Raw genomic sequence first — 15,245 nt, forward strand, 5'->3', positions numbered from 1 at the left:
GAGTCCAAACTCCAACCAATCAGGAATTCAGGATCCAGAATTTCGTATATAGATCTCCTCTCCCTTCCTAACCACAAATTCAGATACACGCGTGCCACGTGGCTCACTCCTTGCCACCATTCTGTCCACACGGCAAGTATTGCCGACTGTTCCCACGTGAATCTCACGTGTACCAGGTCCCACCACCCTGGAAAACTCGTTACTGTTTTGAATCACTTTTGTTTTCTGTAATTTGAGCGTTTTTTTCCCTTTAACTTTCTCATCGTTTTCTCCATTAATTTTCTCTTTCTTTCCTTGTCTGTGAATGAACTAAGAAAGTGTTTTGGATCCTTGTTTAGTTTTACTAAATATTGATGCTTACGTGGATAATCTCAGTTATTTTCCTTTAGTTCTGCACTTTCTTCATTTTCTTTTTCTCGAGAAAATTTGGCGATGCGTGGATTAATACCATACGAGCTTGGTTCTGTATTTTTGTTTTTCTGCAGGATTTTTAACTATGTTTGATTGGAACGACGAAGAGGTAACACTTCTTTTACTTATAAAAAAAATTATTTTTATTATTTTTTTAGCATCATGGAGTTTTATTTTTTTGAGTATTTTTTTGTTTTAGGATAATATGAGGACGAAATTGAGCTGAGGAATTGAATTGGCCTTTGGCCTTTTTTTTTTTTTTTTGCATTTACTTATTCTTTCAAGTGGCTGTTTCTGTTACTCTTTTTGGGTTGACTGTTTTCTCTATTAAATGCTCATGCATGAAATTCTAATTTTGCTGTATTTTGCTCAAGTTTATGGATGTAATTACTGTTTTTAGTCAATAAAGGTGTATTTCTTCGACATATGACTTAGAATAGAACATGAATAACAGGATTTATGGTGTGTTTCTTTGTATGATGTTAAAGTTTCGTTGTAATTATACTGTATAGGAGGCGTGAACATTTTCTGTATTTTATACTGAATGGTTTTTAGAAACGTTGAATGCGGCTATTCTTTGTTGAACAATGTTGCATGACATCTTGTCATGACTTAGTTCAGAATGAAATGGGGTGGAACCTTGTTTCTGAAGATCCACAGATCTTCTATAGTTACAAAATATGGAATCTCGGAGGTGGGCTAAAGCCCACTAGGGTTTCTGATCCACTGGCTGCATACCTTTTGAGGCCTTTTTGTTTACTTTTGCTGAGTAGAAGTACTTGGCTTTGCAGCATTTTGTCACTGAGATTTCTTTTCCTTGTTTTCGTGGACTTCTAGTTCCGTGGCATACAGTTTTGTTGTTTGCATATTCTTCTTCTGTTTCTGAGGAATAAACTACAGAACTTAGACATGTTATTTGGAGGTTTTTGGGAGAATTATTAAAAAAAAAAAAAAAACTGAAGATTGTAGTTTCAGATTCATGCACTCGAATTAGAAGCTTGATTTTCTTTCAGAGATTTTAAGTTGTCTAGGCTCACTATCTGTAGTGAAAAACTATTTCACTCTTTTGAAATGTTTGAATCCCTAGAATTTCAGTGCCATATGAATTAAGTTGCCCTAGGGGCTTAACTGAGTGGCTTTCAAGCAGTTTTATTTGGCTGACCACCCAAGTTTGAATCCTTGGGGAGGTAGGGGGCTAAGAAAGTAAATACCTTGAAGAAGTTAAATAAGTTATTCAGTTAATGTTCATCGCGTAGAAGTGATGCTGTCATTTTATGTTTAAGAAGTGAAAGTTCATTGGATGGTTGCATCCCCCCCCCCCCCTCCCCCCAAGAATCACTTTAATATTTTCTTCTGTTCTTTTTGAGACCTCATAACATAATTATCATGATTATTATTAGTTGGCTAATTGAACAGTGTAATCTTGAACTGTTTGAAAATTTTCTGTCTGGCAATTGTTACTTGTTCTGCTGAAACTCGACACTTCATTTTCAGCTTACAAATATAATATGGGGTGAGAATGGGAAAAGTGATGACCATATTGTGCCATATCAAGAAAAAAATGAAGATTATGGAAACAAGAAGGAATGGAGTCAAGAAGCTACAGCCATTAAGCCTGCGGAGAGGAAGATGCCGGAGGTTAAAATTGATTTTAATGGCAGAAAGTTGGAGTGCAGTTCCAATTTTAACTCATGTGAAAGGAATTCTGTCTCTGGAATTGGCATGGGCTCATGGTCTGATCTATCTTCATCTAATGCTGCCAAAACTGATGAGGAACCCATGGGTACAAATGTTTCTAATAGAATAGCTGAAATCGCCAAGTCTAATTCCACAAGTAATGGTAAGAACATTTACTGGAATAGACAGTAGATTGATGATTCGGTTAATGATTACAAGACTTACAATAACTAATACTTTTAACAGCCGTGAAAGCTGACCTGGACAAAGATTCTGAAATTTTTGAAAATCCACAAGACGGTAAAGATCAAGGTGATTTTGTCGACTATAGCTGGGCTAACATTGGAAGCTTCGATGACCTTGACCAAATATTTAGGTAATAAGCAATCTCTATATCGTTCTTTCTGCCTTAGTGAAACTTCTCACTTGCAATTCTGATCTGGAACCTTGGTGGTTTTGCAATTATCCAAAAAGTACTGCTGTTTGTTATCTCTGTCTCTATTGGAGAGTATAACACAAACCATGATTTTGGAGAGTTTTTATTGCCAACGAAACGCAATCACTCTCATAACCTAATAGTTTATCCTTTTGAGAGAAACACATCCATAACTTGAGACATGTGCCTACGCCATTGTTATCTCCTGAGATCGTGTGATTCTTGAAGATTTTTCAAATTGTATTACTTTTTTTTTTTTTTGGTTTTACAATAATGTTTTCAATGAATTCCATCTGACTCAATATCCTCACAAGTGATATTTTGCAGCAATGATGACCCAATATTTGGCAATGTAAGTCTTGGAACTGCTGAACTGTGGTCTTCTTCTAATGATGTTACTAACAGCCCTATAAAGTCTTTCCCCTTATCTGAGGACCATCCAAATTTGGAGTTAGGAGCACTGAATAATACATCTGAACATGTGGTAGTCAAATCAGAATTTGAGCAACAAGGTAACAAGTCACTAACCCTCAGCAATGGGAAATTGAATGATCCTGCTCATGATCTGCAGAGTACACATTCGACCCTAGATCATGTAGAATATGCTGGGGTTAAAAGTATGTCTTTCGAGAAGGATCAGGTAATAAAATTCATTTTCTAAGGGGATAGGTTCCTAAAATATATTTATTTTTACGTGATTGGAGGAAGCAATATAAATTTCCTAAATTTTATTTTGGTTTTGCAGACAGATTTGTGTACAAGGAGAAATACCACTGCATCAAACTGTGGCCCAGTTGCTGAACATGTCGTGACTTCTGAAAAATTTCCCAACAAGGTACTTCGATCTCGCTTGTATTTGCTAAATTAGCCCTGAAATTTTTAGGATCTATAGGTTTCCAATCTTTCATTCGCTATTTTTTTTTTCCCGAGATCTCAAAAGATTACTCAGCTGACAGTGGAAAATATTTATTACCATTTAACTCACAGACATGCAGAAACCTAGAAGTCAGGAGAACTTGGAAAAGGAAACGTATTTATTATTATTCTGTCATGGATGTGAACATAATCTACTCAACAGTCTTTGAGTATAAACTACAACATATAAGCTTGATATTCTGTGGCAAAAACTTAAAATGTGAGCAGAACATCAGATTACAAATGGCTGCAGGGGCAGCTCAATGCTTGGGCAAGTAAGGCAATTGCCTGAGGCCCCACCAAAAAACAACTTCAATTCATTATCAAGAGGACCTCCATTTTATTTATCAAAAGGGTCCTGCATTTGATAGATAATAAAAATTTATTAGTATTTTATTAAATAAATTAAAGTTGATATATTTTATACACGTAAAAAATTACTATATACTTTTCCTCATTTATAACTGATTTTAATATCTTTCTCTTTATTCAGTACATTTTATATTCTTTATTTACAACAAAAGCTAAGATTATTCACTTGTGTTTCTCAAGAAAATCATGAATAGAGGAAAATGTTTATTTACTTATCACACCTTGTTTTTTGTATGAATATCTATTTGATACAAAAATTATCAATATATGAAATTCAAATAAAAAGGCTCTGCATCTTAAGAAGCATGAGTGAAAAGCTTAAAATAGAAATTTATCATCTTTGTTTAGTAAGTTCTTTTATTCAATTGTAAATGCATTATTTGTTCTTTTTCGGATTTTCCTAGGGCTAGCCCTGCATGCCTGTAGACATCCAAATCAATAGAAATACTACTGGGAGAATGGTGGTCAAGAAATTCTGTTTCCTCAGTTGTTGACATCCCAACATTCTGAACTCATACTTTTTATTGTAAAAGCATTTGTAGTCATTAATATAATTAAAACAAGTATTCATCATGATATTTTGAAACTTATGATTCTTCATGTAATGATAGGATCCTTAGCCTTATTGCAATGAAATGAATCTTGATTATGATTATTGCATGCAAGATAAGATGTGTAATAAATGGAACTTCATGGTTTTTATGGTAGCACACAGAGCCATATGCTAATGGTTTATTTGGTTTTTTAAGGAAAGTAATAAATGGAACTTTCTATTTTAATGATAAAATTTGCATCCATTTTGGAGAAGGGGGAGGAGAAATCCACAAGTAATATATGAACTTCTCTGGTAGGCTGTTTTCTAAAGGCCGCGTGTGTGCAGGCACAGGGTGGCTTTGTGTTCAAGCAGATTAATGAACATTATGCTAGCATTTTGGGGCAGTATGTTAAATTTTCTGTTGAAAAAAATACTAAAGAGTTGTATGATGCTAAAATTTGTACATAGTATTATTGCAGTACAGGACCTTAGATTTTTAACAGAGTTGGATAGAGCTTCAGGGGACAGTCTGTCTATCATGCATTGGCTCCAACGTTACACAACCACAAGTTTTTCATTGAATTTCATAAGATTTATGTTTTGCACGTGATTAGTTTTTTGTTATAGACAACTTTTCTGCCACAGGTTGTTTGTTGCAAGATGTGTGATAGAAAAGTTGGGAAGGCAATGATGAACTTGTGAAGTTCAATAAAAAACTTGTGGTGATGTAACACTGGATCTAATGCCTGGTAGATTGATGAGTTTTAGTGCCAAAAAACTGGTGGATGCTTGGGATACTTACAGAAGATTTGTGGTGAGTTAATCCCTTAAACACCAAACAAGTTGGCATTGAGACAGGTACCATTTGCTGACTTTCAATTTAAAACAACAACAATTGTTGCCTAAACAATTAATTCAAAGTGGTTGTGGCTACTATTTGAAGTAGTCATTATCTTGACAGACCAACTACTTCTAATTCAAAATAAAGAGAGCTTCGTACCTGGATCAGTTAGCTCTCTTTTTGCTCTTGCATTTCTACTAGGGCTGGCAAAACATTCTGACATGTCACATCTCATTCCATGCTAGGGGAGCATGTCAAGTCCAGACCGGACCACCCAGCTCAGCCCCCAAAGACATGCTTTTACTAAACTCAGGTCATATCAAGTCACATGCTTATGTTAAACAAAACGCTGACTGGATTGTGCTATACTGTGCCATCCTGATCTATGTGCTTTTGTACTTCTTGGTCCTAGCTAGTAACATGACATGACCATATGATGTGTTAATTATTTGGTACTTCTACGGAAAGTTTTTGGACAGAGAGAGTTCCTACCAATATCTCTTCATTTTTATGGACAAAGTGAGGGGATTTGAAGGGGGAACAATATCTGACTAGTTAGTGTTTTAAGTGCAAAGATAAAAGATAAAGAGTGATGCAACATATCACAAAAGTTATTCCAGAAAGAACATGGGATGACTTTTGGGTATTTAGCATTACTCAAAGATATGGTGGACCATCTCTTTGTTCATCGTCCAATTATATGTTCTTTTTATTCCCTGGTATTTATGTGATATTGTTAAGTTGACAAGGGAAGTTAGGAATGGCAAGGCATGATATTGTTGGCCTTGCAGAGTTGCCTACTTTGATGTGGTATTTGTGGATGTAGGGAGATTGTAGACCATCTGATGATGATAAACATCCTATGTAACTCTTTTTGCTTGGGTTGGTTTGGTCCTTTTTCTGGTTTTTCTGGTTTTTCTGTGGGTCATTTATTATTCAAACTTAAGAAATTCCTCCATCCTTTTCCTCTTGGTACTTCTTTGTTTTACTTGTATGGTTCCCCCAGCCTGCAGTTACTTTACCCTTTAGCATATTCACTGTAATTTTATATTAACTGTTGTCCAAATTTTTGCTTAAGTTTGAAATACTTTTCGAAAGAGATAGCATGTTCAATGGTTTTACTTCTGTGAAAGGAATTTTCTAGGACCCTTTTAGACATTTTTACAAAGGATCTAATTTCTTAATTTGGAAGAACTTATCTTTAGAAATTTATTACATCTTTGGAAATTTATCACACATAATCGAATGGTCTCTTATTCATATTGTGATGTCAGATCACCTATGGTTTGCCCAGAAAAAGACTTGCTTGTTTAAAAACTTGCAAAAGATTCACTGCTGAGAATTTCCGAATCCTTGAAATCTTCCTATTAGATTTTCTTGTTTGTATTTGCTTCGCATCACTTATTCTTTCAGCTCTGGTTAATTAAATTCCTGATGCATGTATAATCTTTTGCTCGAATATCTCCTTAAAGATTTTGACGTATAACTGGATTCTGATCGTAGAAGCTGGTGTTGTTCTAAAGATGATTTTAGCAAATTATGGACATAAAATTCAGAACATCATTTGCTGAAACTCTAAAGCAAAAAGATCCCTTACACTTGCAAAATCTACGAGTTTTATTGTTAGTTCTCCAAATTTTTCTAACTTTTTTCTCTTTAACCTTTTCTGAGTATTTACAGGGATACAAACAGAAGAATCCTTTGAGAGGTCAGAGAAAGTTGGAAGAGAATAGTGAGGGAAAGTTATTGCAAGATTTGTATGGTACCTGGCCGCTAACTAGAAGCCCATCTGTTAAATTTGAGAACCAATTGGCTCACCCCGTCGTACAGTCTTCACCCTCTTCAGTTCATAGTCAACAGAGGCAGCTTCCCAAATCTGAGACTTTGCAGTACCAACAGATTTCTAATTCATTTGTGACCCCGTCTGCATATGGGAATCTTACAAATCCATATCCTGCCATGCCTGTGCTTTCTCACATGCAGTCTGGGGAATTTAAGCACCAAAGTTTATCCTCTTGCTACAATGTTTCACCAGGTAAAGCAAAACATGTAAACAAGTCAGCAGCTGCTCCTGCAAAATCTTTGACTATGACACCTCAAGAAAAAATTGAAAAGTTAAGGAGGCGGCAACAAATGCAGGCAATGCTTGCCATTCAGAAACAGCAGCAGCAGTTCAGTCATCAAGTCTCCAAAGACCATTCCAACCCTCAAAATTTCCAAGAAAACAAAATTCAGCTTGTTGATGGAGCTGATCTTGAAGTTGGAGACTTGAGTGCTCTTCCCTCTTTTGACCCAAATTCACCTGTAGAGCAGGATGACTCAAATACAAGTTGTTTGGCTGTTGATAATAATCCAGTGGCAGACACAATACTTTACCGCCTTCAAGTTGTCATTGCCCAGGTATGCTCAATTTTTTTGTTTCCTTTTACATTAACCACTTTTTTTCCTTACATAGGGATTTGAGCCCTGTAAAATTGCCAAATCATCGTGTTGCTGTTTTGACAGTTGGATCTCAGAATAAGACTTTGCATACGGGATAGCTTGTTTCGATTGGCGCAAAGTACGATGCAGAGGCATTATGCTAGTGATACTGGCAGTACTAACAAATGTAGCAGGGATGAACCTGAAGTTGTTACAGAAGCAGATAGTAAGCCCTCTAGCAGGTTAGTAACCCTATGAAGTTGTCATGTAATGCCCTTCAAGTTGGTTATTCCCTTAATTTATGTAGTATAGAATTAGGTTACTTTGACAATCTTGAACTCATGATTTGGTAGTTGTTAGTTTATAGATAGGGAAAAACATTATCTGCAACGATTGAGTTTTGGAAATTAACAATGACACAATTAGGAATCTCACCTAAAAACCCTATCAGATACCCCCATCAGATCAAAAATACCCAAGTAAACCCTGTTTGATGGCAAAATTTCATGACTTGGATAGCTTATCTACTTTTTTTCATTTCAAATACTACAACACCACCATTTAAAATCTAAAAGAAAAAAATACCATAACTCTTCTTGGAGCCTCAGTTTATGGCAAAAGCTGACATGGGGACTTAAATGAAGGTGTCAGGCAAATTAGGTCCACTTATGATAAATAATGTGTTTTATTATGCATTTATTATTATTATTTTGCTGTGATTTACTCTATTAGAAACTTAACTAATTTATACAAAAAATTGTTGATACGTTGCATAGGTTTTTGTTTCCGGAATATTGATAAAGTAAATCTATTGTTTGCTATAAAATAATATCAAATAAATACATTATAGAATAAAATTTATAATTAAAAATAATATGTTTAAAATTTTATAAAAATTATGAAGTAAATGTAATATGACATTCATAATTTTAAAAATTATTTACTGTACATTTACAATATGGTGTATTTGTTTTTAATTATAAAAAAAATGTATTTCATTTTAATTAAAAAAAATATGTTATATTATCAGTAAACAGAAAAAAGAGTGGAAAAGTAAAAAATAACCTAGCAATGTCAACTGCGACATTTTGGTGAATTGTTTACACTACCAGATCCCTAATTTTCTGATCTATTGAACGTTGGGATCGTTTTTGGAAAACCAACTGATGGAGGGGATGAAAATGCATTATGTGGGACTGTAATGCCGCATCGGTTTACCTCACACATAGGTACCTTTATCAGTGTTGCCGATGGGCCATATTATGACATGAGTATTTATTATAAGTCAGACTCTGAAGCTAAATTGCCCCTTGTATCTTGTTCAACTCTTAACAGTTCACATTCTTAGGTTTAGTTTGTTGCAAGTAAGACCGTCTCCCGATGCAACTCCACTCCTCTCTATCCTTGTAGACCAATCTTCTTCTTCCAAACCCAGAAACCCCCAACACCAGCCACTCCCTAACCCAAAAGAATAAAATAAATAAATAACTAAAGAGAGAGAGGGAGAGAGAGGTTTCTATCATTGTTGGATTTCTTTCTAGCCCACATGCACAATCTATTGATAAATTGCTATAGACTAATTGTTATTTTGAATATCAAGAAGTGAACTAGAATCCGGAATGCATTGAAAGAAAATTCAGTACACAGGAAACACAGGATTGTAAAATCAATTTAGTGTAGAAGGAGAGGAGACCCCGATTATGTGTTATTTTCTGTCCCAGCAAAACTAACCCAGTATTTAGTAAGCATGTTCATCATGCACACAGCAATGAAATTGCTCAAGAAGAAACAAGAGAAAAATCACAATCAGTGAGCACGCTTGTTTAATCTACTTGTTGCAATCATTGCTTACAATGTTCTTCACAGTGACAGAATTAATTAACAAAAATGACTTCTCCTATCAAGAGAGAAACAATATGTGGTTTGGGCATTAAATGCTTCATAAATACTGCAGAAGTTAATGCATTCAAATCACGTTAGCTTTGAGTGTGCCCAATAGAAGGATCAGCAGCATTTCACAACGGTTTTATATGAAGAACACAAACCTTGTTGAATGGTGCAATGGCTCGCTCTATTATTTGAATAATTAAATATTAATTTGCCATAGTCTTAACTGATACCCTCCTTTTTTTCTCCTGGATTTTTATTCTAACTATATTTTGCTCATGCCCTATCTCTCACTTTAATCGAATCCATTTGTGAGTGCTGAGTGTGCTAACACTATAATTATCAGCTTGGCGATGGTTATTGCTAAGACATATTCTCAAGGAAAAAAAAATTGTTGGAACTTTATAATTTCCTTTCTTATTCCTTTTCCAAATTTAAAATTTTAATTTTTTCCAACTTTTTTAATAATATGTAAATGTAAACCATGCAATACTCCTTCTCCCTCCTTTTTCTAGCTTTTGTGAGCAAGATTCAGATCTTAAACCTTTTCCATGACCTGAGAGATATCACTAATTGAACCAATCGACTCCAACGCTGTTCATATTCTTGTTATAATGAAGAAAGAAACATAATTAATGGTAAGAAGTTTCTCTGTCCCTCTTTCCCCTTGACAGAAACTTCTCTTTCTGTCCTTTCATGTAGGTTAAAAAATTTAATAAAAGAAAAAACAACCTTCGATGCCTGTTTGTTTTTAATTATTATAATGCCCTTTTTGGAATCTGTAGTGCTGTTCTCACTTTATCTACAAAAGCATCATCCAAGAATTTGTAAACTTTCTGTTTTACCGTCTTTTAAATCTCTTTCATCAGTTGCTTTAGTAGTGGTGAATTGATGAATGATTAATAACTTGATTGTATGTGTAGGAGAGACATCTTTTGATTGATAGTGTTTTGAAATTACTTCGCAATGGATCCAAAAACAAAAAAAAAAAATTAACAAAACAGATAAACAAATGCACATTTGTTGAGAACCATCAAAGACCACTAAAAGAAAATACTTTCTTCGGTTCCTTTTTCTTATTATCATCCCAAGTCACCTTTTCTGAAAGGGATGATGCAGTTATCACTATTTCATACAAGGATCTCAACATTCATTTGAAATTGCTTTTCTTATTTTTTACGGCTATGCAGGTATCTTCGAATGCCTGATGCGGAAACAGAAACCAATCCTATTGATCGAGCTGTAGCTCATTTGCTCTTCCATAGGCCCTTGGACTTACCAGGAAAGTATCTAGAGACACCTGAATCACCGGTTTCTGCTAAATTCTCATGTGAACATGCAACAATGAGTTTAGTGAGCTTGCCAAATAGCTGCATGCCCAAGAGTTCTAAAATTACGCAAAACATTTCTCAGCTAGGGCCCAATGATCCTTGTTCAGTGCCTGAACCCCAGCTTCTGGATCAGTTTAAAACCAGTCCCTGTATGGACACTTCAGAGAATGCATCATACTATGGACCCACAGATAGTGGAGCTGCTGAGGTCGAGGCCTCTCAGTAAAGTACAAGTTTCACAATTCTACAAGGGTAATTCCTTCCTTTATTACTTCCATGTTAATTGATATACTTTCCTTGTATAGCTGTACGGATTTGCTTGTAATGCCAAGGTTTTCTTTCATTGTCAGCCAACTCGATCTTCACCAAGTGTGGTCTTGGAGTTTGTCGGCCTACCAAACCTTATCAAGTGCATTGTGGATTAAGATTGTCATATTGGAGATCTGATTATTATCATTGTCTGGAACTATGTGCAAGAAGTTTCACAAATGCATGTCAGAATTGCAGTCAATATAATTAAGCATCTTAATCTAAATGTTGCTATGAGATCACCATATCAAAGGTGAGGCCTCGTTTATGCTGTATGATGTATGGTGGTGTTAAGTATTCTGTATACTTTAAATAATGTCTTGGCAAGACTACTGTTGCCAAATTCCTTGAGCTTGTTTGAATAATTTTATGTAGCCGAAAGTTGCAAAATTTAGTAGCAGCTAATCGAGAAATTCCGTACGCTGCTTGGAGATACTATAACTCCTATTATATTTTGTTTTCTAAGATTTAAATCATATTCTGCTAGCCAAGATTTAAAAGTAACTTTGTTCATCCTCGGCATGGAGTTATTAGTATTCCTCTCAAACCGCATTAATCTGTGGATGCCAGTATTATCGTCTGGTGTGGGTAATACTTAGTTATTACATTAAGCATAATGTCATGGATGAGCATTTTGCATAGAACATCCATCTGTTATCTAGATAATTCTTGTCTGAAAGTTGTTAAGCTAGGATGCTAGAGCTTGAGAGAAAAGAGAGCGGGCAGAAGAGTGTTTTATTCACAAGAGTACTGCGTTACAATGTTAAAGAGCTGGCTTAGTTGCTTTAGATTTGCTGTTCCGAAGGTGTCTACTTTTCTTCCTACAATACGATGTTTTTCCTATATTGCACCATGTAAGTATGTATTATTTGATCACTCATTAAATCTCTTGCCTTTGTTTTTAATGAATTCCATTTAAATTTCAAATGGGGGAATTTTAAGTATATTTAAAACTAGATAGGTCTCAACAACACGACTTCTATACTCATGCCTTTTTCGGAAGTGTATTATGCTTTTTGCTCATATCTAACATGTTTCTGTATACATCATTTTGATATTAGGTGGATATTAACAAACTTAAATTATTTGTGTTTGGACAAATTGAAATTTGAAAAGAAATCCTTGAGGAGCATTTTAGAACATGTAATTGGGAAAAAAGTACTTTTCTAGGGGGGTGCATTAGGAACAGGAAACATTGAAGTTTAAAGATATAACATTAGATGCAAAACATGAATCATGACATTTATACATGAAACAAATTTGACAAATTATGCAACACTTAATAGACAACATGAAATAATGAATATGAAGTTAACATGAAACATTTAGCACCACACAGGTACATGAATGTTATATATGAAACATAAACGTTGAACCTGAAACCTCAAAATAGCATGGAAAAAATAGAAAATTAAAAATGGGGAAAATAGAAAAATTAAGGGGGCATTTAGGGCATGAAACATAGAACACTAGTTACGTCGAAATAAAGAGTAAAGGATGATTTATTAAAGAAAGTGGAAATGTAGACTTGTATGATGTATGGTGAACGATTGTGAGAGCTCTAAAAATAGACTTGTATAATTTATTAAATTTAAACCCTTTGTACCTCATGGGCATCCCCGTCATTTCCATGCTTTGCATATCTTAGCACTCGTGTCGACTTCCTGTCGGGACTTACAAATTTTCATTGCCATCAGATATCGACTTTTGAACTTTCAATTCTAATATCAATATAAAAAAAAAAATTAATAAATAAGCTTTCTTTACTTATCAACTAGAAAAAAAAAAAGAAAATGAATACAACTTCTTCATGTAAGGTAACAAATATAGGAAAATGAGAAGTGTTGGATTTGAAACTTCAAATCTAATGGCTGAAAAGAAAACGTAGTGTATCAGGGGAAGGGGAAGCGTGCGTGGGGAAGCGGGACAAATTCAGATTTGAAAGTTTTCTCTTTCTTATTTTAATTTAATTTACTTATCCCCAAATAATCTAATGGTTGCATGATCATGAAATTAATTGTGGTCCTAATGTAAATCTTAATAAATTTACGTAAATATGTCAGGTTAATTAAATATGTGTAATAATAATAATGACATTAATAAATAATAGTAACAACAACAATAATGATGATGATGATGAAATAATAATAACATTGAAAAGTTTAATAATAATAGTAATAGTAGTAGTAGTAATAATAATAATAATAATATCAACAATAGCAATAGCAATAATAATAGTAATAAAATAATATTGAAAAAGAAAATAATAACAACAAAGACAATAATAATACTTAAAAAATAAAAAATAAATCTTAGGGTTATTATCATTTCACTACATCAACAATTGACAAATATCAAATGATTACAAGAAGTATTGTTTCCTATCATTTTCCTAGTATATCTTTACAAAAAAAAATCATTTTACTACTTTTCCGTTACAACCGTTAGTTGATTAGTTAATTGACTAACAAAATACTAATTTTATCCTTCATGATAAAAAAAATAAATACTTGAAGCTTATTTACAAAATCAGCTCTTCCACATTTATTCGGTCATCCAAGTTTCATTTCCAACATTAGGATATAAAAATGGAATCATTAATAAGATAAATTTGTAATCCATATATCATAATTCTGGCAAAAAGAATTATGTTGGTATTTTGTATCCATTTTTATAAATGAATTACAAATTCGTCTTATTAATGATTTCATTTTATATTCTAATGTTGGAAATGAAACTTGGATGATCAAATAAATGTGGAAGAGCTGATTTTGTAAATAAGCTTCAAGTTTTTTTTTTAATCACAAAGGGTAAAATTGGTATTTTGTTAGTCAACTAACGATTGTAACGGAAAAGTAGTAAAATGATACTTTTTGTAAAGATATAGTAGGAAAATGATAGGAGACAATACTTCTTGTAGTCATTTGATATTTGTTAATTTTTGAAATAGTGAAATGATAATAACCCTAAATTTTATAATAATGATAATAACAACATGAAGGACAATAATAATGACGACGACGACAATAATTTATTAATTTTATTATTATTTATTATTATTATTATTATAAATATCGTTATATTACAATTTATTATTATTACTTATTAATTTTATTATTTTTAATTATTATTTAAATTAAGGATAAAATGGGTATTAAGAAATTTAGTTGGGGTAAAACAATATTTCTAGAAGTGGAGTTCTGATTCCCAACCCCCCGAAAATCAGAATTGGTAATGATTCCTGAATTTGACAAGACCTTATATAATAAGGTAACAAACATAAGAGTTTTAACAAGCATACTATCAAAATTTCAGCACTTGTAGCTGGTAAAAATATAAGTTTACCAGTTGAATCTAATTCAAAAGATGGTCAAATCGTAAGGTAATAAACGCATGTAGTTTTATAAATTTTAAAAGTGAAATAATAATCCCTTGTAGGGGTGTTCACGGATCGGATTTTGCGGATTAAACATCAATTCATATCCAATCCATGATTTTACGGATTATAAATTTTTAATCCAATCCAATCCACAATTGGTGAACTTCAATCCATATATCTGCGGATCATATGCTGATTTGACCTAATGTATATCAAATCTACCATTTTGCGGATTGGTTTGCGGGTTAAAAATTTTTAATCATGTCATATTGACGAATTAACTAAATATAAAAATGATTTTATACCAATCAAATTCAAAATTAAATAAGATTTAAATAAATAAATTGTTTAAATACAGATAGAAAATACATTCAAAATTTTAAAATATAACACACCAAAAAGAAAAAAAAATCTAATTTGTTTCGATCAGTACATGAAAATTAACTACTTGAGAAGCTATATTTTTTTATTTAATTATTTTTATTTTATATTATTTCGGATAAGACATAATATGGTGTTAATGTAACTATATTTTAATTTATTAGTAAGTATAATGCCATATTTACAAGTTTAATTTTTATTAAATAAATATTTTTTATTTTTTACGAATTCGCAGATTTTTACAAATTCACAGAAGTAAATCCATATTCAATCCACTGATTGTAGATTTTTAAATTTTCAATCCAATTTAATCCACTAATCCACAGATAAGATTTTTACGGATCGAATTT

The 15,245-nt window shown here is 33.1% G+C and overlaps 1 protein-coding gene across 4 annotated transcripts; it reads left to right on the forward strand.

Annotated features, from left to right (window-relative positions):
• Positions 1-225: 225 nt before the first annotated feature.
• On the forward strand, positions 226-11,639 carry LOC102616093 (protein LNK2). Of its 4 annotated transcripts, none has more exons than XM_006494858.4 (9): positions 226-520; positions 1,906-2,251; positions 2,335-2,464; positions 2,852-3,164; positions 3,270-3,359; positions 6,868-7,587; positions 7,693-7,850; positions 10,686-11,078; positions 11,159-11,639. In XM_006494858.4, the coding sequence occupies exons 1-8, from the start codon at positions 497-499 to the stop codon at positions 11,050-11,052; spliced, it is 2,148 nt and encodes a 715-aa protein (XP_006494921.2). In that variant the 5' UTR covers positions 226-496; the 3' UTR covers positions 11,053-11,078; positions 11,159-11,639. The 4 variants fall into 4 exon arrangements, with proteins under 4 accessions (XP_006494921.2, XP_006494920.2, XP_052287895.1 ...); XM_006494857.4 differs by having other exon boundaries at positions 11,177-11,639; XM_052431935.1 differs by having other exon boundaries at positions 1,906-2,130; positions 2,194-2,251; positions 10,686-11,639.
• Positions 11,640-15,245: the final 3,606 nt, after the last annotated feature.

This window comes from Citrus sinensis, chromosome 8 (genome assembly GCF_022201045.2).
Source record: "Citrus sinensis cultivar Valencia sweet orange chromosome 8, DVS_A1.0, whole genome shotgun sequence".
Lineage (NCBI taxonomy): Eukaryota > Viridiplantae > Streptophyta > Magnoliopsida > Sapindales > Rutaceae > Citrus > Citrus sinensis.